Consider the following 27,920-nt stretch of genomic DNA (forward strand, 5'->3'; position numbering starts at 1 on the left):
AGGCGGCGCGCACGGCCGGATAGGCGCGAGGGGGCCGCGTGGGGCGGTGGCGGCGTCCTGGCCCCCAAAGCCGGTCTCGCGCGCCAGGCGTCTTCCTTACTTCCGCTGCCGCCGCCGCCACATCCCGGGACCCGACGGGCCGCGGCGCGGAGGCCGCCGGCGGCGGCGCGGAGGCCTCGGGGCAAGGTGGGGCGGGCCTCCCGCGCTCCCAGGACCCCGCGCGCTTCGCCCACAGGCCCGGCGAAGCCCGACCCGCGCGGCGCCCCCAGGGCCAGGGGAGGAGCCTAAGGACCCGGACGAGCGCCGCTCCAGTAGGGTGAGCTCGGGGACGCGCAGGCGGGGGGGTTTCAGCGCCTGGGCCCCTCTCCCCGCCGCGGGGCGCACGGAAAAACCGGAGAACCCGCGGGTTTTGTCCTGGCGAGCCACATCCCGGTGTGTTTTGGCGACTTGAAGACCTCCCTAGTTCGCGGGAGTAGCGGGAAGAGCCTTCCTCGCGTTAATTATGCAATAAGAAGGCGTCCTTGTGCGGGATGCTGTGACCCGCGGAATTATTGATATTGTGCGAGCCTACAATTTACTTCTTTCATCCTTGGCTGAGAATTTGCGTTTGTAATTGTAGATGGAGAGAGGAAGAAAGGGTTCCGCTTGGGTCCAAGGAGCATGCAGAGGAAGGCAGGGAAGAAGGAGCATGTGCAGCTTCGGTGCGAGGGGAGTCAGGGGTGGGAATGCACGTTCCCTGCCTGAGGGGCCCCGGGGTGCCCTGAGCCTCTGATCTTCGCTGTCAGGAGGCCTGTCCGAAGTTGGAGGTTGAGGCATGCAGTTCTGCACTTCTGGCTGGGAAGGTGAACCAGGTTTTCCAAAATGTCATTTTTGCTTTCCAAGTCTGCAAGGCAGGAAAGGGCTGGGCAGTGAATGGAAAGTAGTGCAGCCAGGTTCTGGTTAGCTCAGCGGCAGGACTGTCATAACGGTGGGTTTTTTTTGTTGTTGTTGTTGTTTTGTCTGAAAACCAGAGTCTGGGGCTTTGGGCCATGAGGAGTTGGGTTATTGCATTGCTTAGAGTGCCAGAGTGAGAAATGTCTCAGACGCTGTTAAAATTAGGCAGCTCAGTTTAGCTCTGGCTCTCTGATCACCAACCACCTCCTCCTTCACTCTTTTCAGTGACTGGGTTAAAAAGAAAAGACACAAAGAGAGAAGTGGTCTTTCCCCTTCCCTCCCCATTACAATTAAGAGCTTAGTCCATCTTGGCTCAGAATTGGAATTCAGAATTCAGAATTGCTCTTGACCCTGAAGAATAGAATCTCAAAGAAATACCTGAGCAGAAAATTCTTTCCTTCGCTGAAATGAAAATTGGAGTGTTTGCAAAACTGAACAAAGAAAGGAAAGAATTTGTAAACATCACAGGCAACTTGCAGTTATGTTCGGATCATCTTTCAGTGTTTGAGGAGTTCATACAATAAAAAGGTGAGAGAGAGCCAGGAATAGAAACAGGGGAGAGAGGTGGTTGCAGGACCTTAGAGATTGCAGAAACCCAGGAGTTCATTTTCTTTTCATACACGTCTGGATAACCTGGATGTGAGGACCATCAAATGCTGTACATGATGTTTCTGACAATGATGGACCACATATACAACAGTGGTCCCATAAGACTATACTACCTTATTTTTACTCTACCTTTTCTAATTTTAGATACACAAATACTTACCATTGTATTACAGATGCTTACAGTATTCAGTACAGTAACAGCAGTACAAGTTAGTAGCCCGGGAGCAATAGATGATTCCATATAGCCTAGGTGTGTGGTCAGCTGTACCATATAGCCTAGGTGTGTGGTCAGCTGTACCATATAGCCTAGGTGTGTGGTTAGCTGTACTATCTAGGTTTGTGGAAGAACGCTCTGATGTTTGCAGAAGAACATCGCCTAACGATACATTTCTCAGAAGGTATCCCTATTGTTAAGTGATGAATGACTGTATATAAAGCTTAATCTTTCAATCAACATAATAGGAAATTGCTTTTAATTTTAGCATTGAGTTCTTAGAGTAAAGGGAGGCAGAGAGAGACCGTGCTGCATGTGTCCCAGTCAGCTTGGGCTTTATGGTATGTTAAGTGAGTTGTATGTTTATTTTGGTAGATCTCCTAAATCCATGATCTAATTCCATGACTTTGGCTTGTTTCTGGTTATTTATGATATGGCATTTGGCTAAAATTTTCCAGGTGCTAAAGGTGTAAGGAGTACAAAAATCCAGAGAACATTTTGCATTGGAAGAATTGATCATCTTGTATAGGAATCCTATACCTATTTCAAACATATGAAACAGGCATAATTGGATTTGATTATTTTTGCTACAAAAAATGTTTCATTTTTCACACTAAGTTACATGGAAGAGTCTTTTAAACAGCTAGTGGTTTTGGTACATTTAGAATATTCATTTACCAAGAAATCCAAATATAACCTGTCTTTGTAAGAGACCCATTCTGCCAAATATATTTGAATCATCAAAATGGTTAACTATTTCCTTCCTAAGTATAAACCAAGTTGTATTAAGTTGATCTTGTAACTTTTAATAATGCTTTTTTTTTTAATTTTCCTATCCAGTGACAAGAGGAACCAAGAACCTCAGTTCAGGGGAAACACAGCAAGGAAATGTGAGCCCCAGGCTGCAGAAGGTACGTGAAGGAGAATGTGAGCTCATCAGTTATTTGAGCATGCCATTCAGTATTGTTCCTGTCTTTTTTCTTGCCTGTGCAGATTTTAAACTCTTGATTAGGAGTATGTAAATGTGTGCTTAGAAACATTTCCTTAAATATAATAATAGGAGCATGCTCTGAGGCTGGGATTATGTGAGTTAGTACCTGCTGAGACCTGTGCTTGGTACAGAGTGAACCCCATACAGGTGTTTACTGTATATTATTATTATTGTTCATGAAAACCTGTCTTAACTACAGGTGTATTTCTCACTGGACAGTTAAGAGTGTTTTCATTCTCCTAACTAAGGGTGGTTAATCATTCCAAGGCGGTAAATTGTAAGGATGACAACAGAGAAGACAAAGGAAATTTCTGTACGCAGATTGAGAGAAACCTTTACTATGAATTTGAAAGTCTCAGTGACGTGCAATAGAACTTTATAGTATAAATTCATATGCCACACTTTGCATTATGGAGTTGTAATTTAATGATTCTATTGATAGGGTAATGCATTGTAGTTCAGAATGTGCTCAGGGTTGACGGTGAAATGTCCCCGTTTCTGCAGCCCTGGTCTGTCTAGTTCTCATCTCACCTGTCATCCTCCTGGGGTTACCAGTTCCTTGTACATTACCAGGTTTTTGTGTGTGTGTGTGTGTGAAGTTTCCTTTAGAGTCTGGCTGTGTTTTAAAAGTTGAGCCCTGGACATGTGATCCCTGGTATGTGTATGAGGTGAGGTTGTCAGTAAAGGGCCATTGACAGGCCTCCTCATCTGACCCACCCCTGTCCCTGCTTGCCCACTCTGCATGAGGAACACTGGCCTTCTTGCCACTTTTGGAATTCTGGGACCCAGACCACAGTCTTTGCCCAGGGGTCTGCATGGCTTGCTCCCACAGTCTGTCCTGCCTTTTCTCAACATCCTGCCCATGCCCTTGTTTATTAGCCACTGCACCTGTCACCTGGCTTGATCATATACATTGATCACTTGATTTGTTTATGGCCCGTCTATGTCTGTTAGTAGGAAGCACTGTGAGAGCAGGGAATGTGTGTTGCTATATCCCCAGGGCCTAGAACAGCCCCGGCTCAGAGGAGGGCTTTGGTAAATATTGCTGAATGAAAAAATGTCTGGAAAAAGCCTGGTTAAGCAGAGTTAAGTGGGCTTATTTACCATGGGACTTTTCAGAAACTTTAATAAGTGAATGCGCATATTAGAAGTGGGGCCTGGCAGGTGGGAGGCAAACTCATCAGCAGAGTAAGAAAGGCGCTGTGCTTCTGGATGACAACTCAGACATGGGGAAAAGCTGCTGGCGGGAATGGTATTGGCAGCTGAGCAAAATGAATTTACAAGTTTCCTTTTCAAAATGCAGGGGAGGAAGGATTTGCATCAAGAGATGGTAATAGTAACATTTCCATTGTTAGTTATTACAAACATGTACAATGTGTGCTATTTATCTTTTATTTAAGGTGGGGAAGGGGGAAGATTAGGGCTTCTTGTAGATTGTTCCTTCCCTGACCCTGCTTTCCCCATAAGGCCTTAAGTTCTTCAGCTGCCAGTTCATCCTTGTGGGTTGAACTGAGGAACCAAACCCTCTGGCTTGGTTTCAGATCCTGACATCTTCACTTGTGAAAATCCCATTTAATGACTGGAAGTAGGAAAGCTCTGAAGATGGATATGCAGATTCTAGGGGTCAGGAGGCTCCGTTCAGGGCCTGCGCCATGACTGAAGGGAGGGCGTGCAGGGGCTCAGGTTCTGGTCCCACCATTAGCTCTAGAGGCACTCTGAGAGTTGTCTTGGCTCCTTGAACAAAGGGGAGTTAATTACAGAAAATGCCAGGCTTTTTAAATGCCATTTGTCCCCTAGCTGTAGGGAGAGCAGCGGCCCTTGGCAGAGCCCTGAGGAAAGACTCTTTATGTCAGGCCGCAGTCCTCTTGTGGACAGAAATAATGAGCCTTGGTGGTGTCATCCTCAGATAGGAGGCAAACCCCATGGTGAAATTCTGTATTCAAGGAAACAATGCAGAGAATGGGGTGGACTTAGAGGAGCTGGGGTGAAGTGAATTTGGAATGCCTCTCTTTTAAAAAAAAAAATGGGGCAGAGTTTTGTGTTGTTTTCCAAAGTCAGACAAAGCCTAATTCTACAGAGTCTAGTTAACCGTAGATGGGAGGGCTGGAAAGGAGAGTAAGATGAAGGCAGTGATGGAAGGTCTTAGATTCTAATTAAACCTCTTTTAGCTGTGTATTTGGAACACTTGTAATTCAGAGCATCAATAGACTCTCGTTGACTAGATGCTTTTTTGCTGCCAATTTTCCTTCTTAAGATGGAAGGAGGTGGTGGGAGAATGGCGTTTATGCCAGAATGCCTAGAGTCTGCATTTTAACAAGATCCCCAGGGGGATTCATGTAGGCATTAAAATTTAAGAAGGGGTGAGGTCCTGGACCAGCAATTCTCAGTCCCAGCTGCTCATTAGAGTCACGAACAGAGCTTTTAAAAAATGCCTGGGTACTGCCTCCAGAGATTTGTGTTGTCTTGGTTGGGGTATTCTTGTGGCCCGGGGTATCACTGTGTTTCTTGGAAGTTTCCCAGGTACCGCCCCAGACATAAAGCCAGACACCTTCAGGTAGATGTCTAGATTCAGAAGGCACATAATCCCGAAGCAAATGACACCATGCTTAGCTGGGCACACCACTCTTTAGGATTCATCAAAACCCACCACACCAGATAATGTGGATCCTCGTAGCTCATCCGCTGGCTTCTAGAGCCACAGCCAGAGATGATGGGATGTGGAGCACCCAACCGGGGTTGCTTGTGCCAGGTTAGAATTCTCCCTCCTCCATGAATGAAAATGACCTTGAGACCGGGCAGTGGCTGAGTGGGCATTTGCTTTTTGTACCTCTGACTCTGCTGCTGAAGAAACTGTTTCAAAATTTAAATCAGATCATGACATCACCACCCCTCTTTTCATGTAAAACTCTCTTCAGGGGCTCCCATTGCTTGCAAAGAAAAGACCATAATAGCCCTGGAAGGCCCCATGTTGTCTGGCTTGCATCTGCCTCAGCCTGTGCCCCAGAACTCCAGCCACATGCGCCTGCGTTTAGTTACTCAGGGGCCCATTCCCTCGGCCTGGAACCCTGCCCTTCACCTTAGGTAACTGTGCTGGCCCAGACCACTCTGCCCAAGGCACATCCCATTGTATTTTCTCCCCACAGCCCCATGTGCCTCTCACACCATCAAGTACCACTCCTCAGATAGATTCTTTCCTTCGTGTGGGCCTGTTAGACGACAAGCTGTGTAAGGACAAGAACTGTGTGTGTTTAGTTAGGGACTCAGGGTCATATCCTTGGCAGCTGTTTTACTGCATGAATGAATACACTGGATACTGGATAATGAATAATGAGCTTGAAGTCATTATTTTTAGGTTATTTTGTCCTTAAACTTGTATGCACATACACACCTACTCATGTTTGAGTGCTGTATTTTGTAAACTGTAGAGATATTGGACCTGAGGGAAGTGGGTATTTTGAGAGAGGACTGGGCTGTAGTCTTACTGGTTCTGATTGGCTCATGTAGGATGTGACTTGTAGAACAAGTCCCAGTTTTCTAAATTTTTAACTAGGCCGGGTGCGGTGGCTCACGCCTATAATCCCAGCACTTTGAGAGGCCAAGGCAGGTGGATCACTTGAGGTCAGGAGTTCGAGACCAGCCTGGCCAACATGGTGAAACCCCATCTCTACTAAAAATATAAAAATTTTCCAGGTGTGGCGTGCCTGTAATCACAGCCACTCAGGAGGCTGAGGCAGGAGAATCGCTTGAACCCAGGAGGTGGAGGATGCAGTGAGCCAAGATTGCACCACTGCACTCTAGCCGGGGTGACAGAGAGACACACTGCCTCAAAAAAAAAAAAAAGAAAAAATGCTTATTACAAATACTTAAAATATGAATTGTATAAAGTACAAAAAGAGCTCTTACTGTCCTCTCATGATTTTATTCTATGTATTACATATATGTGTCTATGTTTGTATATGTGTGTAATCATATATATTTCACACATCCATGATTTTTTTAACAAATGGGATCATACATTCCATCCTGCAACTTGTCTTTTTTGTTTACTGGTATATCTTGACACTTTGGATATGGATCTATGTCATTGGCTTGCCTTTCATCATAGAGTTTTATTTGAAATGAAAATGTTTTTGGACTTCGGCATGATTTCCTAAACCCCCCAATCAATGTGTTTTAAGTAGTAAGTGTATTTGAATGCATATACATGCTGTGGCTTAGATCATTTTGTTTTCAAATAATACTGAAGTCCTCATAGCATTTGGTTGTTTTCTAGTCTCAGTTAATGGATATTAAACATAGAACTGCTCTGTGGAGACTAGAGAAATATTTTGAGGTTGAAAGGGGGCCTCATTCTTGAAAAAGCCTGGAGACCCGCAGGGAGAGGATTGGGCAGGCTGCCTCCTGAAGTACCTTTCCATGTTGCTGAGTTCTAGTAAGTTGCTCAGTTGACACAGTCATTCAGCAAATAGCGATTGTTGGCTCATGGTGCGCCAGGCACTGTGCTGGTCCCTGCTGTCCTGACCAGCATGAGCCCACATTCTGCAAGGAGAGCAAATGGCACATAGCGAGAGCATCTGGACTGTGCTGGGTATAGTGGAGGAAGTGGAGCAAGGTCAGGTGGCGCAGAGCGGTGCTGGGGGTGCCACCTGGGTGGTGATGAGGCAGAGCTGACTCTTCCTCTGCTGCCCATGGGAAAGGGAGCAGGCCCTGCTTACCCCGAGCGTACAAGAAGCCCAGTGGCCGGGAGCAGCTCCTCAGAGAGCTCCCTCCTGGACCCCGCAGTGACTGCCCACAGGCTCTGTGGCCTGCAAGGGGCTCTACAGCCAGATATGGGCATGCTGGCAGGCAGCTGTGCTTGAAATGCTGATAGGGGCCTGGGGTGTAATGCTCTTCTCAAGAGAGTGGTTTTGGCAGGGCTAGGGTTTTGCCCCTGAAGCTTTGCAAATCCACATCCCCCACTGGAGTCTCCACGTGTCCTGGTACCATCCCGGGGACAAGAAGCAGGGAAAAAGCAGGGGGAGGAGGTGGGAACCCTGCAGTCCACCCTTCTCCTATCCTAATGGAGTGGCCAGGGAAGGGACTCTGTATATCTTAGTTTAGTAAGAGTTTGCAGAAGTCAAGTTAAAAATGGATTTTTTGAAAATGAAATACCCATGTGAAAGAACACATTGGATGATACATGGTCAGTTGCATGATTGTTGAGAAGGTCTTCTGACTGATGAGTGTGCAGGTAGCTGTTTGTTCCTGTGGATGAAAAATGGGAGCCCGAAGAGCTCTTCATTGACACACCCACAGCCACCTAGCTAGGGAGAGGGTGAGTGTAGACCAGTCCCTGACCTGGGTGAAAGACTAGCTACGGAGACGGTGAGTGCAGACCAGTCCCTGACCCCAGCCCAGGTGAAAGACTAGCTAGGGAGAGGGTGAGTGTAGACCAGCCCCTGACCCCCCGCCCAGGTGAAAGAAGCTAAGAGCTCCTGACTTTTAAATGAAAATCCAATACTTAGGAAGGCACATATGGCTTCAGGAGAGTGCACCTCTCAGTTTTCAACTCATGTAGTTGGAGAAATCCTATCCCTAGGCCACCTGGCTTCCTGGAGAGCAGAAGAGGTGCTCTTCATTTTCAGGTAAGGCTTCATTATCTTCCCACTTTACCTGCAGATGAGCTCAGTGGGCGAAATCATATTACATTCCTTCAGAAGACTAGTTCCATTGGAAAGATTTGATTCTTAAACTATAAAAACCTCCAAAGTGCTGTCCTGAGGCCGGGCAAGGGTGATCAGGGGTTGGAAGCCTGGAGGGAATGAGCACAGCAGGCAGTGGAATATGCAGTTCCCAGGTCCTCCCGCCACATGCTCTGCAGAGTCAGCGCGTCACTGCAGGAGGGAGGCAGTGCCTCTTATCACTGTTCCCTTTTTCATAGCACTGATCCTAGGAGAGGGTGGGTTGCAAGCCCCAGGACACTCAGAGCCAGGACCTGTCTGTTCAGAATTGCATGCAACCTGCGTGGTACATCCTGTTCCTTTTACTCCCTCCCCAACCCACCCTGGTGCCTCTGCTGCTTGGTTAGAAATGGCCTGCAGCTGGCATTTTTCAGGGGGGTGCTCTCACTGTGACCCATGAGGATGGACCCCCCTGAGTGCACTGTCTTAGAGGGCTGAGCTCAGTGGACTTGGTACTGCTGGGCCCTGCATCCTCTGGCCACAGTCTAAGCCTCAGTTTCTTGAAGGGAAGTTAGCAGTTGCTGGAATAAGAGTGTGTCTTGTTTTTTTCTCTCTTCTTGGTGTAGACCCTACTGTCGCATTAATTTCTGGCAACCACACTGAGAAAGGTGTAGATTAAGCTGGAAAATCACGAAGAGTGCCAAGGGATTGGTCAGTTTTTACTGGGGGTCTGCACCAGGCCAGGTGGGTGCTGGTTTTTTGTCTACATTGTCTCATTTAATCCTCATGGCCACTCTGAGGTAGTGGTAGGAGGAGGGCCTTCTATTAGAGATGGGACATTGCGCCTTAGAGAGGTTAAGTGACTTATGGAGTCACAGAGCTAATGGGTGTGAGCAGGGATTTGAACCAAGTCTGGGGTTCTTTGTGCCTCACTATCTCTGACAAGGAGTGGCGGAAGGAGGAGGGGATTGTGGGATGGAGACAGGAGACAGGACAGCTGGCTTGCAAGGAATTTGGCATGCCCCCTGCTGGGTGGTGTTGCTGATAAACTACAGTACACTTGGTTAAATGTGAAGTTCAGAAAACAACACATAGGTTTTTGTTTTTGTTTTTTTTAGTATATGTAATATTTGGGACATACTTTATACTAAAAAAATTAACTGAAATTAAATCTAACTGGGTATCCTGTGTTTTTATTTGTTCAACCCGACTTGGGGAACCTGGGAAGGACACTGGGCCTCATATCTGGGCACAAAAAATACTGGTTTTGGGGGGGAGTATAAGTATGTCTTATGCAATATTTGGGTTATACTTACACTAAAATTTTATGTTATCTGAAATTCAATCTTAACTTGGGGGGTGTCCTGTATTTTTATTTGTCTAATCAGGCAACCCTATTGGTGACCCCAGGAAACACACGAAGCCTTATACACGGGCACCTGAGGGTGGTTTGCGAGCCATTCGGAGAAAACCCAGGCAGCTTGGCAGGTGGTGAGCTCCCCACTGCAGGCAGTATTCAGGTGTGGCCGGATAACTATGTGGTGGGTGTGTCATGGATCCTATTTGCATTCCAGATGCCTGGTTCCTGTGAGATTCTAGGATGTAAATGTTGAGACAAGGAGAGTGATTCACCTGGGTCTCCATGGAGCTCTGACCCACCCAGGGTTAGGAGGCTCTCTCTGAAATTATTTGCCATCAGCACTGTGTTGAGGGGACCACTTCTCCCTGCCATGCAGAAGTGATGGATGGCCTCAGTCAGTTGCTGGAAGCCAGCTCAGCCCAGGGTCTTGTCTGTACGTGGAGAGCTTTGGCTTGAAGAAGCACTGTGTTAAAGGTGAAATGAAACACACTTTCTTGTGTCACCTGCCAAGAACTGACAGTGACTTCCCAGTTCTTTATGTGCCTCCTGCAGGAGAGTGTGGCTTCTGTGCCAGGCTGAGGACCGACATGCCCCGTGTTGCTCCCTGGCTGTGACAGCATGAAAAACACCCACCTCAGTGTTCTACCCAGGCCGTTGCTGGCAAGTGGGCAGAGGCGAGAAGCGTCAGTGTTCATTCCTTTGCTTTTTTAGAGCTTCTCTAGGTGTGGCTACATCTTGTCAGCCAGTCAGAATTTTAAACACAGCCAGCTCCTAATTGCCTCAGCATGGCTTCTGCCCACTATGAATGACCCTCAGCTAAGGCCTAGTCCTTGGCAGGCCTCTTCCTGCCACCTGCTTCCAGACCATCGTGGGAGCTCACTGGGACCTTAGCCTGGGCCCAACAGGAGTCAGGGATCAAATGTGCAAAGGAGTCTTATTCTGTGTTCTGAGAACACACGGAGGTGGTCTTCTCTCATTATCATGTCTCTCCATTAGGGTGTTCTAAATTTGATTTTATTATTGAATCAATCATTTATATTATTAATTCAATATGAAATGTTAAATGCCAAGTCAAACTACCTATTGTAGCAGTGGAAAAAAATGGAAATATTTGTGCTGATACTTACTGACTGAAATCACCTGTCGTTTTCATTCCTCTTTGTTGACTTGATGTATTTGTAAGCAGCAGGGGCATCTCGCTTGTGTTTTCCAGGAAGAGTCAGTGAATGGCTGCGGTGTGACAACATGCACCACCAGTGGCTTCTGCTGGCCGCATGCTTTTGGGTGATTTTCATGTTCATGGTGGCTAGCAAGTTCATCACGTTGACCTTTAAAGACCCAGATGGTACGTATGCTTCATGGTGGAACGAATTTTGGCTAATTTAGACCTAGCTGCAACACTGTTCCTAGGTACATGCACAGATGACTTCTGTCACAGAGTCAAAGGACTTTCATGCCAGCAGGGACCTTGGAGGTCATGGCCTCCGTTCCTTCATGTTACAGAGGTGTGAGGGGAGGTAGGGTGGGAGGGGCTGGAGGGTCTTTTTCAAGCATCTCCTCTGGAGGAAGGAAGCTGCTCTTTGTGGCTGAGGCCTGGGTGGTGCCTAGGAGCAAGGAGCAGGGTCTCCTCCCAGCAGCACAGTGGCCTTATGCCTTGCAGCAGGGCGCCTCTCAGGCTCGCAGTTGGGAATTCTCTTTGCCTCATGTCATCATGAGAGGTGCAGCCTCAACTGCTTGGCATGCCCGTGTGGTGGCCACATGTTTGAAGGTCACCCTCCATGCAGTGGAGGAGGGTTGTTTAAATGTATGTCTTCAGGTTGTCTTGGAGGCTTTCTTAGCTCTCCTTTACTGAACGTAGGCATTCAGATGAGGACGGATAAAGAGCGCCAAATTGGGTCTCAGAATGCTGATTCTACTTCATGCTCTTGTCATTTGCTTATCTACATCACAATGTTTCTTCCACCAAATGGACACCCTGCCTGCTCCGGCACCGCCCATGATTGCCCTGAGCATGGTGAGGTGCTCTGTGGTCTGTGGAGTGCTGGATATGTCCAAAGAGGTGTGTGATATGCTCTCCAGCCCCGAGGCCACTTCACTGAGTGGCCAAGCAGGCAAGCACGAGGAGGCCGGACACATGGAGTCATTGAAGTCCTCATTTGTGCCGTGGATTGGCCCATTCCTTTAGGCTGATTGGGAGATACTGGGGAACGTGGATGAGCACAGCATCTTTACTCTGCACCGTACTTTGTCCTCCTGCCGATGGTGGCCTTGGAAAGGGGCAGTTAGAGATGCCTCTGTGCCAGCAGTTCTTCCTGGAGGCTGCACTGACCTGTGCTGTCTGTGTGGGACAGGCCCCTGCTCCGCCCCACAGGGCTCCCAGGCATGTCCCTGGCTGTGTCAAGGACTGCCCGATGTCCTACACCTCCTGCCCCATCCTCTCTCTGCCCTACCTTGTCTGCAGAGGGACAGCAAGGTTAGAAGGGAGGTCTGCAGGGAAAAGAGGGACACCCTGAAATTAGCCCACATGGTGGTTCTCCCCATGACAGTTGTTGGGCCCTGATTGGCTGTCATCACATGTCCTGCCTCATCCTCCAGGAGCCCTGGAGAGAAACCTGTGAGGTCTGCACAGCCCCGGGAGGTGATATTACACCTGCAGGTATCTGGGCAGGTGTCACGGAACATGACAGCTCACGCACGCCTGGGACTTGGGGTTCCGTCAGCAGAGCAAGGGTCGATTGTTGGAGGGTTGCTGGAATGTGACACGATGATCTCAGTTTGACAGTTTGGACATTTCCATGGCAGCTTCAGCCCAGTGACATGCCACTGAGAGATCCCTCCTGAAGCCCTAGAGCCGGGTTCTCATCCCCGCAGCACTTCAGAATCACCTGTGGGACTTTACAGACCTGCTGCTGCTTGAGACCCAGTGAAGGAGAATCACTAGGGGTGGGGCCCAGTTGAGAAGGACAGTGGTAGATCCTAGCTGGAGAACTGAAGAGAAACAGAGCTGCTGAGAATAAGAAATAGGTGTTACTCAGGATTCTCCTAAATGTCACCTCCTGGTATGGAAGGCACTCAAAAGGCAGGTCATGAGGTTAAATTGTTTATGGTTTATTTTGCTTAAAAAAGTAGGAGTAGATGTAATACATTTTAGTGAGACTTCTATAGGTAATAGTTAAATAAGACTTGTGCCTTTGTGTACTGTTATCTGGCAGAATGGCCTCTAAAGAATGCCTGTTTCCCAGCGGCATCTGGTAAATGAGGTCTCATTCTCCTTTGATGTATCAAGTTTCGTGCTGAATGTTTTCAGTGTAGACACTGATCCTGGAAGCTAAGCAGGGGTAGGCCCGGTTAGAAAAAAAGCAAGTGTAGGCGCAGAACAGGGTTTTGTGAAGCGGAGAAAAGGAGTGGTAAGGAGTGTTAGGAGATAAAACCTATGAAGAAAGATGAAGGGCTTTCGGATTTTACACCTGGAGAGGAGCACCGCAGCGGTCCTTAATACTGCCTGTGAGATCTTTCCAGCCGGCTGCCTTCAGGCGAGTAGAAGGGGGCACTTCCCCTGCCCTGTGAGATCTGGTGTGGCGTGTGGGTGCTGGGTCACTGAGATGGGAGTGCTGCCCCTGACCCCGAGGCAGGGGCTGCTGGTGGTGAGGATGCTGTTGGCCGCACAGTGTGCAGTGAACTCAGTGAGAATCTTCTGTTGTGGGCCCGCTCCCGTTGCGGGGTGACCACCACAGCACTACCCAGCCTGCCTCATTCGCGTGAGATGTTACCTAATTGTCCCAAGGGACCTGGTTAGGTTAGGATCCTGAAGGTGGATGTCCGCCAGCTAAGTTCTGGATGCAGGATGCGAGCTGGCACCCAGCATCTTGCCAGTGCACAAGGACGCTGGGCTGAAGCATCAAGAGCATTTACACTCAGAGCCTGCCCCTGCAGGCGTCAGAGAGGCCCTGGGCTGGGGTGGTGTAGGCCTCTCCCCTGGAGCCTGCCCTTCCAGCACTGTGCTTTAGAGAGTGTGTGCTGGAGCCTGGATCTTGGGCAGCACAGGAACCCCTCTAAGCTCGTGGCCATAAAGGGTTTCTCACATGTTGGAGTTTATTTCACACACGTTCACGGTGTTTTTGATTATGAACCAGAAGCCCATTGTGAAGTGTCAAGACCAGGAAATAACAGACGCGGCAGCGTCCACGGTGGGGAGTTCCATTTCCTGGAAAGTGTGTGGAGAAGCCTTGGCCTCAGTGCTCTCAGGCTACTCCTTTCAGCTCTGTCCTCTGGGACAGGGCCAGCCTCAGAACCCCCATCAGTGGTGTGCATGTTCTTCTCACCTACCTGCCTTTCCCGGTTTCTCCTGCCACTGGAGCCCCTAGGAAGAGCATGGTTGTCGTGAGTTGCTGTTTAAAGCAACACCTACTTTTTTTAGTGTTACAGTTTCTGTTCAGCTCAGCAGTGGAGCCAGTGATATTTGTGGCAATGATTTATCCTCAGTTAGCAAATTTCAGTATCATATTGAACTAGGATCAGGTGTTGTAACTAGACTTTCTCATAAGAAAATAAATCCCCCTCAGCGAAGGGAATGTGATGGAATCATATGGCAAGACTCAAAATGATGCCCTTGTGGACCTGGTTTGTGTTTGTAGGCGCTGGTTTTTCCTCTCCTGGTTGACTTCCTCATTGGTTCTGAGCCGCTTGAGGGCAGAGCCTGTGATGTGAAGGTCTCTGCAGCCTTGACCATCTTTGCATGTACTTATTTGCCATCTGCGGATACTCTCCAGTGAAATGTCTGGGTGTACTGTACCTATTTTCTAATTAGATTGGTTGGTTTTTTAATTGTTGAGTTTGAGGATTCTTTATATATTTTAGATAGGAGTCCTTGGTCAGATAAGTGGTTCATAAATATTTTTTCCCTATCTGGAGCTTGTCTTTTCCTCCTCTTCAAATGGGCTTTCACAGTGTAGATTTTCTCTTTGGTTGTTTTTTAAAAAGATTGATGGTTTTATGTTTCACATTCAGGTCTGTGATCCACTTTGAGTTCATTGTTGAATAAGGGGTGAGGTTTGGATCAAGGTTTGTTCCGTGTGTGAATGTCCAGGTGCCCCAGCACCATTTATTGGACAGACTGCCCTCCTCCGCTGAATGGCTTTTATGGCTTTGTCAAAAGGCATTTGGGCGTCTTTGAGAGCTTCTATTTCTGGGGCCTCTGTTCTGTCCCATCCACCTGTGTGCCTTTTCCTTTTAGAGAAGACATTCAACCTCTCTGTCTTCCAGTGTACAGTGCCAAACAGGAGTTTCTGTTCCTGACAACCATGCCAGAAGTGAGGAAGTTGCCAGAAGAGAAGCACATTCCTGAGGAACTGAAGGTGGGCACAGCCAGGCCGTGGTCCTTGTCCTCTCGAACATGGCACCCCTGTCGCGGGGAGCTGGCCTTCCCCTGTGGCTGGTTCCGCTTGTCATCACATCTGCGTTAGAGCCTTTTCCTGTGTTACTTCTCCATGTTAGTTCACCTTGTTAATTTCCATTTGGGAGAGGCACAGGTCACGTCTATTTTTGTGCCCCTCACAGAGCTCTGTGCATCAGGGCTGCTCTGTCACTGTTGGTTGTGCAGCATTCCTGAGCAGCTGAACATGAGCCTCGCCCGGGGAGCCGAGAGTATTGGGCAGGGTCAGGAGGAAACCAGAAGTGGGAGAAGACATCTCACCCAGTCATGGGGTTTTAGAGTGAAAGGGGGCCCTGGACAGCAGAACAACTAATTCAGCCTCCAAATTGTATGGATTAGAGAACTGAGCCTAGAAAAAAGGTGGATCCTCCACAGTCCCATGGAGTTCCTGGCGGAGCCCAAGGCTGCTGACTTCCACCCAGCCCTTGCTGGCTTGACATTCTGGCTCCGTGGCTCTCTGCAGGCTTCTTGTGCACCTAAATTCCTGATCATTCCCTAGCTGGGATGAGGGGTGCACTCTGGAAGGCCTCTCACTTCCTAACCCCCATTCTGGATCTAGAGGGTTGAAGTTGCAATTGTTCCAGAAGGAATGAAATGGGTACAGCAAGCCCTAAAAATATTTTTAGCCCAGAATCAAGCCGTAGAGGTGGGGACAGCTCCTATCCATGGGTCACAGTGTAAGGATGATAAATTAGAACTCAATAAACATAGAAAACATACACCAGTCAGTAGAGTGCTGCTGGAGGTTACTTCTCGTAGGACATTGATGGAATGGAGGCCAAGTTTACAGAACTCTGAGACAGCCTAAATGTTGCTTTTAGGTTGAGGCATCCCAGGGTAAGAAAATAATTTGGATGGGGTACAGAAACAAAACCAAAAAATCTTATGGGAAATAGGAGAGTGGCTTTAATAGGATGGATTTAATAGGAAATCAAAGTTACATGGATAAAAACAAAGGTAGGGTAAGCCTTTGGCAAAGTGTCGCAACAAGATTCCCTCGAGGATGCCATACCCTGTGAGGAAGAGGGCGGTCATCTTGGTGCTCCCTCTCCAGGTGGAGGGTGCTCCTGGAGAGATTGCCAGCCTGCAGGAGTCATTGCAAATAAAAAGACTGCGCCTGAATGTGCTTTACAGTTTGCAGTGTACTTTACTGGGTTTCAATCTCATTGGTCTTCTGAGCCGCCCTCTGAGGTATATTTTTATTCTGTTTGCATTTGGGAAACATGAGGCTCAAGGAACTGTGCTCACTGGGTCAGTATCCCCTGGACAGCAAGTTGTGGGCCTGGGCTTTGAACTCAGTGTCCTCTGTGCCCCTCTCTTACTCGCTGCCCCAGTCATTCTCATGAGACTCAGATGGGAGGTGAGGGAAGTGGGGGATGTCAGAGGTGATGTCCGCTGAGGCCACATGCCGTTAGGTGACACCAAAACTCAGCATGTGTCTTCTCACAAGAAAGGGGATTTATCAACATGATCAGATTCTGTAGCTCACCTTTAAAAGTTTATTTTGGCCAGGTGCGGTGGCTCACTCCTGTTATCCCAGCACTTTGGGAGGCCGAGGCGGGCAGATCACCTGAGGTCAGGAGTTCAAGACCAGCCTGGCTAACATGGTGAAACCCCATTTCTACTAAAAAATACAAAAAATTAGCCAGGTGTGGTGGCATGTGCCTGTAATCCCAGCTACTCGGGAGGCTGAGGCAGGAGAATCTCTTGAACCCAGGAAGCGGAGGTTGCAGTGAGCTGAGATCATGCCATTGCACTCCAGCTTGGGCAACAAGAGCGAAACTCGGTCTCAGAAAAAAAGTTTACTTTGTGCATGGTGTAGCTGAATATTTGAATGGAAAATAGAAAATAATATTTGTCTTTAAGTTGGCTTTGTATATTTGCAAAGGGAAAAAAGAAAACAATGCTCATTCTTACACACAATTGAACAAGAAATCTTTTTTCTTTAGCTGGGCATGGTGGCTTATGCCTATAATCCCAGCACTTTGGGAGGCTAAGGCAGGAGAATCGATTGCGCCTAGGAGTTTGAGACCAGCCTGGGCAATATACTGAGACCTCATCTCTACACAAAATACAAAAATCAGGTGGTTATGGTGGTGTGTGTTTATAACCCCAGCTACTTGGGAGGCTGAGGTGGGAGAATCACTTGAGCCCAGGAGTTGGAGGCTATAGTGAGCCATGATTGTGCCACTGCATTCCAGCCTGGGTGACAGAACAAGACCTCGTCTCTTAGAAGAAGAATTTTTGTCTTTGTCTCTAATGCTTTGCTCAAAGAAAAGCAATATCTAATATCTTTTCTTTGTTCAAAGAAAAGCAGTATCTAAAAGTGCAGAGTTTTCTGCATTTTCTAAAGGGAACTCGTTGGGAGGTGCTCTCTCCTGATGCGCTGTTCTTGAGTGCCATCCATGATCGGGGTTAGGTTTGGAACAGAGAGGGAGGAGAAGACAGAGAGGCTCTTTTGGGATAAGTGAGCAAGAGGTGGGATGGATGAGGAAATGAGGTTAAACGAGACCCGTTCTTGTAAGAGCAAGGAGAGTGCCTGGCGTGGCTCCTGGTTTTCCATGGTGGGTGGAGGGCCCGGGCAGCCGCTGATGCCCTGTGGGGAGGAACGGAGGCCACTCTGCAAAGGGGCCTCTCGCTTCCCCAGTGTCTTCATCTCGAAAAGCAGGCAGTCAGTAGCCCCCAGGATGCTCTTCCCACCACCAGGGAATCCCAGGAAATTCACTTAAACACACAAGGGAGAAAGCATCCTGGCCAGAGGTCATGAGTGTAAGAGAGTTTGGTTACAGTAGATCCATAAAGGAAGAGCTGGGTGGGGGGCCCTGAGGGGGGACCTCTGTCATCCTGATAGTTCCATCGTCCCGGTTCTAGTGTGTTCTAGAAGTCTTACGTCCTTCCCATTTTCTAACTGACGTTGTCCCCTGGGAGGACAGGTTGTTAAAACTACCCTATAAATGGATTTCCTGGCAAGCCCAGTGCATTTTAAAAGATATAACAAGGATATTTGGATCCATTCAATACAATTATTTGGAAGGATCATCTGCTTTGAAATTTTGGGAAGTTCTGTGTAGCTTTAAGAGATAGATGTGGCCGGGCGTGGTGGCTCACGCCTGTAATCCCAGCACTTTGGGAGGCCGAGGTGGCGGATCACAAGGTCAGGAGATCAAGACCATCCTGGCTAACAGGGTGAAACCCCGTCTCTACTAAAAATACAACAAAAAATTAGCCAGGCATGGTGGTGGGCACCTATAGTCCCAGCTACTCGAGAGGCTGAGGCAGGAGAATGGCGGGAACCCGGGAGGCGGAGCTTGCAGTGAGCTGAGATCGCGTCACTGCACTCCAGCCTGGGCCACAGAGCGAGACTCCGTCTCATAAAAAAAAAAGAGAGAGAGAGAGATGTAGCAGCTGAAGCCTTAAAAATGCTGAGAAACAGGGCCACAGCTAGAGGGGGCCGATGGGGTTGGTGGAAGCTGCCCTGCTATTCAGGAATGCCCTCAGGATGCCTCCTTAGAACAAGGAGGTGTGAGCAGCAAGGGGACTTTAACTCACCGAGGACAGGGGGCCTCTGAGCAACTTCTGTGTGTACTGGCACATCTCCCTGTGCCCCCTCCAACCCACGCACACACAAAGCCTCTCACATTACAGGTATTCTCTTAGGTTCTAAAACAGCCCTGAAAAGAATGGACCAGCATGTAGAATTTGAGCTTTTTCATCTTTTTCCCCCTAGCTAGAGGATTCCAAACTTCTTACTTTGGTTTTTAATTTTTTTTCCCCCAAGACGGAGTCTTGCTTGCTCTCTCGCCCAGGCTGGAGTGCAGTGGTGTGATCTTAGGCTCACTGCAACCTCCACCTCCTGGGTTCAGGTGATTCTCCTGCCTGAGCCTCCCAAGTAGCTGGGATTACAGGTGTGCACCACCACACCCAGCTAATTTTTGTATTTTTAGTAGAGATGGGGTTTTACTATGTTGGCCAGGCTGATCTCGAACTCCTGACCTTGGGATCTGCCCACCTTGGCCTCCCAAAGTGCTGGGATTACAGACATGAGCCACTGTGCCTGGCCTTATTTTGTTTTTTAAAGTCGAACTTCTCTCCAAAGACGTCCGAGGAACCAAGCTTGCATTCATTTTCCTTGCCCAACCTGCCGATCGGGCTGGTGGAGAGGCTCTGAAGGCCTCGTGAAGGGGCTGGGGATAGTGGGTGTCACTCTGTAGACAGACAAGGAAGGGAAGAAGGGAAGGCTCCAGATGGAAAGGAGGGGATAGACCAGCAGGAGCGGCTCTGCTTGGCCCGGTCCTGCCTCCTTTAATGATCCCTGGGCCTCTTCTGCTCTGTGTCACCTGCAGCCAACTGGGAAGGAGCTTCCAGACAACCAGCTCAGTCAGCCCCTGGTCTACATGGAGCGCCTGGAACTCATCAGAAACGTCTGCAGGGATGATGCCCTGAAGAATCTCTCGCACACTCCTGTCTCCAAGTTTGTCCTGGACCGAATATTTGTCTGTGACAAGCACAAGATTCTTTTCTGCCAGACTCCCAAAGTGGGCAACACCCAGTGGAAGAAAGTGCTGATTGTTCTAAATGGTGTGTGTGGGTCCGCTGAATGTCCATCTGGGAAGGGTCTTGGTGGCCGGTGCTGAGGAGGCTGGGGAGGACAGCAAGGAGGAGTCACAAGAGGGCTGGTTTGACCTGAAAGGACTGGTGGCCTTCCAGACAGGCCTGTTTTTGTTGTTTCCTGTTAGTGTTGTGCCTTACAAGTTAGTGGGGCTCGTTTAGACACCGATTCTTTTCAAAGGGTCACAGCCACAGTCCAGCTCTCCTCGCCTGTCACAGCAGATCCTCACTTTAGGTGGCTCGCCCACCCCCAGGCCCCCCTCCTTTGTCTCTTCAGGTTCCCTGTGCTGATGGTTATAGTCACCCACTCTGTCCCACATCCTCAGGGCCCCACACTCGCAGAGCCACCAGGAAGCCTCACGGTCGCCCTCTCTGCAGTGAGAAGGGCTCACACCGTAGAGCCTGGGAGGGGAGCCCTGGCCCGGGGCCTGGAGCCTCTTTACCTGCAGACCAAGCGTTCTGTGCCAGCGAGCAGGAAGAAATTGTACCCCATTTCACACTAAGCATCTGTGTTCAGAGGATTGAGTCAGCTTGCTTCAGGAAACCTGATGTTTGCTAGGGAACAAATTAGATCATCACAAAGTAACCTCATACACTGCAGTTTTGATTACTCACTACTCTTTTTAGAGATGTCTATTTATTTAAATTCCAATTAGTCTGAACCGATCCTAATAATTATGGGCTCTGCTTATGAAATTTAGCTTCAGACAGGAGTTAGTTCCAGTCAACAGCAGTGGGACTCCTGGGTTAGGAATCAGATTTTGGGGCACCATGGGTAGGTGGCCCTGAGGCTCCATGTCCTGCTTGCCACTCCTGATGCTGCCCACAGAGTCGGTGGTCACTCCTGGCCACTGTTTGGCCTTCGCACGGGTTGGCTGGGAGAGAGAATGGTGGCACCTCATCTTCTGGTTGTCACATATAATTAATGTGCTTCTGCAGTGATTGGATAGCATGTTGGGTTTTCAGAAGCAGAATGAGGCTGCAAATCGAATTGAAAACAAGGAATATACAAAGGCTCACAAATCAGCCACCACAGTGTGAAGCAGCATACTTTAAGAAGTAAACACCCACTTAGAAGGGCAGCATAGAAATCAGAGTGGGCTTGCTGGATCATGTAATACAGAAGCGGGTGGTCCTTGTGGCTGTCTTCGGTAACCACTAGTGCACCTGGATGGGGACAGGTGCATGAATGGGCCCATATGTGGACCCACAGAGCTGGTTCTGTCATTGTCCCCTTGAGAGCAGTGCTCCCCACGCCTAGTTTACAGCCATCCATAGCATGTACTGCAGAGTTCTGGACTGGGCTTTAAACACTCGGGGGAGGAATCAATAAAACAGACAAGACTGTGTCCACTGGTCAGATGGCCCAGGGAGTTTCTTCCCTGCCAGGACTCCAATCTTAACCCTACAGGATTAACACAAAGATGGATATTAAGGCTTACAGAGACTTGGAGAAAACCTCAGCATACTGACAGTGTATTTCCATTTGTCTGTATTGAGAAAAGAGTGAAAAACCTGCTCAGCCACCAACCCTAGGATGGTCTCTGCCCAAGTTCCATTCAGCAGCCTGGACCTGCACTGGTCCCTGATGACAGACCCTGGCTGTTGGCACGGCCCTGCCTTCTCGACACACCTTGTCCTCTTTTGACTCCTGTCTCAAATGTATCACAGCTTCCATAGCTTAGTCAGATTTTTCCAGCATCAAAAGGTCTTTGCTCTTTGCCAGCCTGGGATGCTGCTGGGTACCTGAGAGCCACTGTGGGCCAGGGGCATGTGGTGCTTGGAGAGCTTAGCCTGTCTATGGGATGGGGCTGTGAAGCTGCTGCGGGCATCTGTTAGCATGACGTTCCAAAGTCCTGCTTCTCTGGCATTTTCCCCCAGTCTCAGAGTAGAGTAAGTGTTGCTGGTGTTAGGAATTCTGTTTGCATGCAGCGATCTTCCTCTAATGGCAGATTTAGCCCAGTTAGGTCCATTGCCAGGGGTAGGCACTGCCAGCATTTCCACTCCTGCTCCCTCCCCCTCCTCCCTGAAATCATCAGTTTCCTCTAGTTGGCTTATGGATTCCCAGAAGCTTTTCTTCACTCGTTCATCCTGCTGGCAGAAGCAGTTGAAATTCAAAGACCTAAACTTGGATTCTGAGGGGCCACAGTAATTACAAACCTACTGTCCACCATCCCATACATCGGAACAGACCTGGTCCAATGAGTCTGAGGAGGCTGGATATTGGGGGTGGGCTTGTCATGCACACGTGGGGAACATGGGGCCCAAGGTAAGGACGAGGTAAGGACATGCCCTTCTCTAAGGGGCGTACTGGAGCAGCCAACCCGCCTTCCTTTCCGTTTACTTCCCAGGAGCATTTCCTTCCATTGAGGAGATCCCCGAAAACGTGGTGCACGACCACGAGAAGAACGGCCTTCCTCGGCTCTCTTCCTTCAGTGATGCAGAAATTCAGAAGCGGTGAGAGCAGCTTCCTCAAAGGGGAGGGGGGAGTTTTTGTAAACCTGAGAAGAAATTTGGGAAAAACCCCAGGCTGGGTTCTGTACTTGGCAGATTGATCGGAGGACCACAGAGGGCTGTCGGTTTGCATCAGTGAGAGGCAGCTAAGCTACACCCCCCATTCGGCGTCTCAAAACTCTCAGTTCCTTCTGAGAATTTCCAGCCTTACCTTCACACAGTCCATTAACATGAAGGTTACATCATTTTTTAAATAGAAATTAGCAGGCAACTTTGTTCTGCTTTGGTAAAGTTTTATAGATTGCTTGCTGAATATGATCTTTTCTTTATAAGAAAGGGATTTGGATTGCAGAGACCTCACTGAGTATTTGATTCTCCCAGAGGCATTGTGCCCACTGCTGTGGGAGCTGCCCCTGGAGTGGTTGTGTGGGCTGCATCCAGCATGGGCAGGGTAGAGAGACGGAACCCCTGATCGCAGCAAGGATGGAGTCCAGGCTGGGCGCAGTGGCTCATGCCTGTAATACCAGCACTTTGGGAGGCCGAGGTGGGCGGATCATTTGAAGTCAGGAGTTCAAGACAAGTGTGACTGACAGAAACCCCATTTCTACTAAAAAAAAAAAAAAAAATAGCCCACTGTGGTGGCACACACGTGTAGTCCTAGCTACTCAGGAGGCTGAAGCAGGAGAATCGCTTGAACCCCGGAGGCAAGGGTTGCAGTGAGCCGAGATCTGGCCACTGCACTCTAGCTGGGGCGACAGAGCAAGACTCTGTCTCAAAAAAAAAAAAAAAAAAAGAAGATGGAGTCCTTAGCTAATAGATGAGAAAGTTCTCATGTAGTAGCTCTCAGGTGGCCCAGGAGAGCAAGGCTGAAAAGGAGTGAGGATGCAAAAGCAGCAGCTCACGTCAGGTCACCAGCTGGATTTTGCCTCCTGGGTCTGCAGCCACCTGCCTTGCATGGCGCCTGCCCTGCATGGCACCTGCCCATCCTTACAACCCTTACCAGAGATGCTCCTGGTGAGGAGTGTCCTGCTGTTGCCCTGAGCACTCATGGGGCTTTTGTGAGACTCAGTGAGTGAAGACACGCAAAGCACAGAGAGCAGTTTCTGGCCTGTCGTAATCACGCCGTGTTCTGTGATGTCACTGTTGTCATCGTCTTTGTCATCGTCACTGCTGCTGGCCCTCCTCCCCAGGGCCATGCTCTGCTGCCGCCCGCTTGCAGCTCACCCAGACCTGCTCCTGCCCGCTGGATCGTGAAGCCTGACTCTCTGTTTTCTCTTGCCCCCCTTCCCCTGGCAATTTGAATTGAACTTTTAAAAATATGCCCTTAAAGTAACTTTCCCTGGCACCATCTATTCCTGACTCAGAGTTCCTGCCCTTATGATTTTCTGCCCAGGAACAAAATTTGTAAACATTCTTGAAGTTTTGAATCATTCAAGTAAAACAGAAGGTAGATTAAATAGATGTCTTCACAGTGACTGCCTACAATGAGTACTGTGGCCTTGGACAGGTAAGGTTTTCCAAGCCTCTGTTTCCTCACCTGCAAAGTGTGGTAATAACAGGATTAATCCACAGGATCTTGGAGTTGATTAAGAGACGTGTGGAATGCATTCATGGCAGCCTCGGCACGTGAGGGTCCCATACACAGTGCTGCACTCCGCTCATTCCTCCCTCTCCCGCCCCCTCAGCTGTGACCTCCTGTGGCATCAAGTTAACCTCTTGTTCGTTTTTTTCCTTAGATTGAAAACATACTTCAAGTTTTTTATTGTAAGAGATCCCTTCGAAAGACTTATTTCTGCATTTAAGGATAAATTTGTTCACAATCCCCGGTTTGAGCCTTGGTACAGGCATGAGATTGCTCCTGGCATCATCAGAAAATACAGGAGGAACCGGACAGAGACCCGGGGGATCCAGTTTGAAGATTTCGTGCGCTACCTCGGCGATCCGAACCACAGATGGCTAGACCTTCAGTTTGGGGACCACATCATTCACTGGGTGACGTATGTAGAGCTCTGTGCTCCCTGTGAGATAATGTACAGTGTGATTGGACACCACGAGACCCTGGAGGACGATGCCCCATACATCTTAAAAGAGGCTGGCATTGACCATCTGGTGTCATACCCGACTATCCCTCCGGGCATTACCGTGTATAACAGAACCAAGGTGGAGCACTATTTCCTGGGCATCAGCAAACGAGACATCCGACGCCTGTATGCCCGTTTCGAGGGGGACTTTAAGCTCTTTGGGTACCAGAAACCAGACTTTTTGCTAAACTAATGCATAAGACCTGTGAATTCAAATATCTTTATTAGACCTGGGGCTAACCAGGTGAAGATCTGAGCCCAGAAAGGACCCTTCCTCCACCACACCCCTCCTTTGAGGACGCCCGGGGTCTCCCACAGGCCTGTGAGTTGCCTCGGCATATGACGCAGGACCCCGACTGTTAAAACTTAGTTTGGATGTAAGATGCTCTGAGGACCCTGCCCACACCCCTGCGTGCATTAGGATGTCGCTGGCCTTTGCTCACCTCAGAGGGGAGAAAAGGCTAAAGATTTGCAGTTTGACAGCCCAGCAGGGAGGAAGCATCACACAGCGTTAGGAGCCGTTTCCCTCAGGTGTTAAGGAAGGGGATGCCCCTGAGGTTCTCCTGGCTAGTTGGGGTGGCTTCATCCATCACTGGTGGGTTGCAGGAACAGCACCCAGGACTCTGAGGAGGGACAGAGAAGCAAGGGGGCTGCTGAAATCGCAGAGACTTTTGCAGCATCAGATCTGAGGAGTAAAACAGCACCTCTGGCCTTCATCTTGGTGCTGCGACAATTGTGGAGGCAAAGCATTCTTTCTGTGACTGTTTTGTTCCTGTAGACAGTCAGCGATGGCCAGAGGGTGGTGTGGTATCCAGGGCTCCATCTTTCCAGAATCCATGCCTGTGTAATGCTGGTCCATGCTTCTGAACCTGTGTCTGCCAAGCGCCTATTTCATTCAGCACAAAAGATACGATTTTAGAAGGGGAGGGGAGGGGAGGCTTTTTCTACCTGAGAAGGGGAGTGTCTTTGAGGGCCTTAAAAGGACCGTGGCCCAGGAGTTGGGGGGCTGGTTGGGCTTGGAGTTCAGGCTGCTGTGGATCCCGGCGCATCAGTTCTGACTTGCCTTACCTGGGTGGACAGCAGTGAGTCTCCACCTGTCTTCTCCAGGTAGCTCCCATGTTGGGGCTGAAGATGAGCAGGGGCAACATGCCAGCATCACAGAATTCGGTGTAGTTTACACATTTCGATTCCTTTCATCTCAGCAAAATGGGCACTGCCAGAGCCATTTCTGATCACACCACCATCCTGGACCATGTGACTGGAAGGTGGGTAACCAAGTTCACCAGCAATAAAACCCAGGGCCCAGGTAGCCTCCAGCAGTGCGGCTTCCTGGCAACAAGGTAGGCCCTGGTGCAGGGCAAGCTGCAGCGACCATTTCAGATACCGTCCACAGCCAGGACCGCTGAGAACTGGGACAGTTTCCTGGGATGAGTGCCAACCTGAGCCTGCATGGTGCCGCCGAGCCCGGGGTGGAGGAGGGAGCCAGGCTTCGCTTCAAGGCGGCCTCTACCTTTTCTCAGAATGGTTTCCTGATTGTGTCAATGTGAAAGTTAAATAAAATTTATGTGCCAAACCTGACATGAGCTGCGGTTCTGGGAAGGGTGCCTGTGGCCACGCGCGCCCCAGGCAGGTGGGGTAGGCAGGTGCGCACGCATTCATAGCTGCTCAGGGTAAGCAGACCGCAGGAGGCCCAGCCTTCAGCCGCCATGGACACGCAGGGCCGAGGACGCCACGCTGGGTTATTTTTCTGTAATGTTTAGCAAAGTCTTGTTACAATTTCAGACCAAATGAGCTGATTGATTACCTCTTTGCTGTTTGGAATCTAACTGTGGATCTGTATATGAATGGAAGGCCTTAAAGCTAGTCTTAATTAAAATAGTGTTTTCCCTCAGAAACAAAAGTCTGGCCCCTGGGATGGTTTCTTCCTCCCCTTTGGCATTTGGGTCATTTTCCTAACATATTTTGCCACACAAGTGGAGATTGCTACCATAGTATCTCCTGGACATCTCACTGTGTCCACAGCAAGGATGCCGCCAAGCACGGCGGCCCACCCCGTTCATTTCTGCACAGCCAGTACCCCCACTCCCCTGTCCCCTGACTTCCTTCTGAGGCTCCAGATCCACTAACTCCCTCCTCAGCTTACAGCAGGTGGTGCACCTCCTTCTGCCCCCTGAGGCACCACCATGTGGAGGGCTCTGCTACCCTGTCTGGGCGTTCCTCAGGACTGGGCTGGATGGTGGCACAGCTCATTCCCAGGCAGTGACACCAGGGTGGGGGTGGCTGGAGTAGGCAGGCCTAGGGGGACCTCTGCACTAACAGCCTGGGTTTGAGAGAAACAAACAGCGACCCTGCCTCCAAGAAGTGGTGCTAGGGCCCGGAGGGCAGTTCCTAAATTAGGAAGTTTAGTAATACGAGGTTGACTTAATGGGTTTGTGTCTTAGACCGCTTCTCTCCTGCTGGATTTCACTCCTAGCGCGTGTCAGGTTTATTGGTCTTGTGTTGAGAACCACTACAGAGAAACGCCCAGAGCTGAGATGAGATTTGATTTTCACAGTGGCTGACTGGGTGCACACGAAGGTGTGCACTCACGGCCTGCAGGGCACCCAGGTGGCCTCTGCCCTGGGTTCCTGAAAAGAAGAGCCTCTGACACAGCACTGGAGGGGAGGTCCTCCCTTTCACCCCCCAGCTTTCTCACTCTAAACCCCGGCATGCTTTGCTCATCTGGAATCTCCAGAAGCAGGGAACAGAAAGGGAAAAATCAAGACAGCAGCTAAATGTGAGGCGAAGGCAGCCTATGGGACTAAACTCAAATTATGCAGCATAGTTTCCCAAGCTCCTCGGACATGCCGAGACCCTCAGCAGGATGGTGCAGTTACAGGGCTGAGCAGAACCGCAGGCTCATAGGAGATGAGAGGCCTGGGAAGTGCCAGGACAAGGCTGCACCTATCCAGCTTGAGTCAGGAGGCTTCAGGCAGGTGAGGTAGCCACACTTGGGGAGCATTACAGAAGGGTTGGCCAGAGGAGAGGATGCCCAGGGGGATGGAAGCTGCATCCAAGGTATGGCGAGTCGGCTGTGAAACACGTGGGCGCCCAGACAGGAAGGCTAGGCAGCATCACATAGGGCTTCCAGGGGTGTGCTCTTCCCCTCCGGGAGGAGGGGCAAACACAAGGCAACCAACAGCTGTGATGATTGGGGTGATAGGGGGGTGTCCCCAAAGCTGAGGGAGGAGCATGCACCAGTACAGACTCACACCCCTACAGCAAGTAGTTGGTGCCTGCAGGGGAAGGGCAGGTAGCTTGATGTGACCAGGAATGGCTGTGCTCTGCAAGTTTGGGTGTCATTTGGGTAATAGGGGCTCTGGAGGATTTATTTTTTCTTTTTATTATATAAATTTAAAAATACATGTCGGCTGGGTGCAGTGGCTCACTCCTGAATCCCAGCACTTTGGGAGGCCAAGGCGGGCAGATCACCTGAGGTTGGGAGTTCAAGACCATCCTGACCAACATGGAAAAACCCTCTCTCTACTAAAAATACAAAATTAGCTGGGCTTGGTGGCACATGCCTGCAATCCCAGCTAC

At 49.4% G+C, this 27,920-nt stretch overlaps 1 protein-coding gene across 9 annotated transcripts; it reads left to right on the top strand.

The window, feature by feature from the left end:
* Positions 1 to 25,919, top strand: CHST10 (carbohydrate sulfotransferase 10). 9 transcript variants are annotated; one of them, XM_016949112.4, is made up of 7 exons: positions 1 to 316; positions 2,597 to 2,667; positions 10,981 to 11,112; positions 15,030 to 15,121; positions 19,542 to 19,776; positions 22,158 to 22,263; positions 23,997 to 25,919. In XM_016949112.4, the coding sequence occupies exons 3-7, from the start codon at positions 11,013 to 11,015 to the stop codon at positions 24,532 to 24,534; spliced, it is 1,071 nt and encodes a 356-aa protein (XP_016804601.1). In that variant the 5' UTR covers positions 1 to 316; positions 2,597 to 2,667; positions 10,981 to 11,012; the 3' UTR covers positions 24,535 to 25,919. The 9 variants fall into 9 exon arrangements, with proteins under 9 accessions (XP_016804601.1, XP_016804598.1, XP_016804604.1 ...); XM_016949109.3 differs by having other exon boundaries at positions 3 to 432; XM_016949115.4 differs by lacking the exon at positions 1 to 316 and adding an exon at positions 361 to 559.
* The last annotated feature ends 2,001 nt before the right edge of the window (positions 25,920 to 27,920 follow it).

This window comes from Pan troglodytes, chromosome 12 (genome assembly GCF_028858775.2).
Source record: "Pan troglodytes isolate AG18354 chromosome 12, NHGRI_mPanTro3-v2.0_pri, whole genome shotgun sequence".
Taxonomy (NCBI): domain Eukaryota; kingdom Metazoa; phylum Chordata; class Mammalia; order Primates; family Hominidae; genus Pan; species Pan troglodytes.

Coding starts and splice junctions, on each gene's coding strand:
- CHST10 (XM_016949110.4), top strand. CDS start 661: ATGCAGAGGAAGGCAGGGAAGAAGGAGCATGTGCAGCTTCG. Junction 2,668..10,980: donor TGAGCCCCAGGCTGCAGAAG/GTACGTGAAGGA, acceptor TGTGTTTTCCAG/GAAGAGTCAGTGAATGGCTG. Junction 22,264..23,996: donor GATGCAGAAATTCAGAAGCG/GTGAGAGCAGCT, acceptor TTTTTTCCTTAG/ATTGAAAACATACTTCAAGT.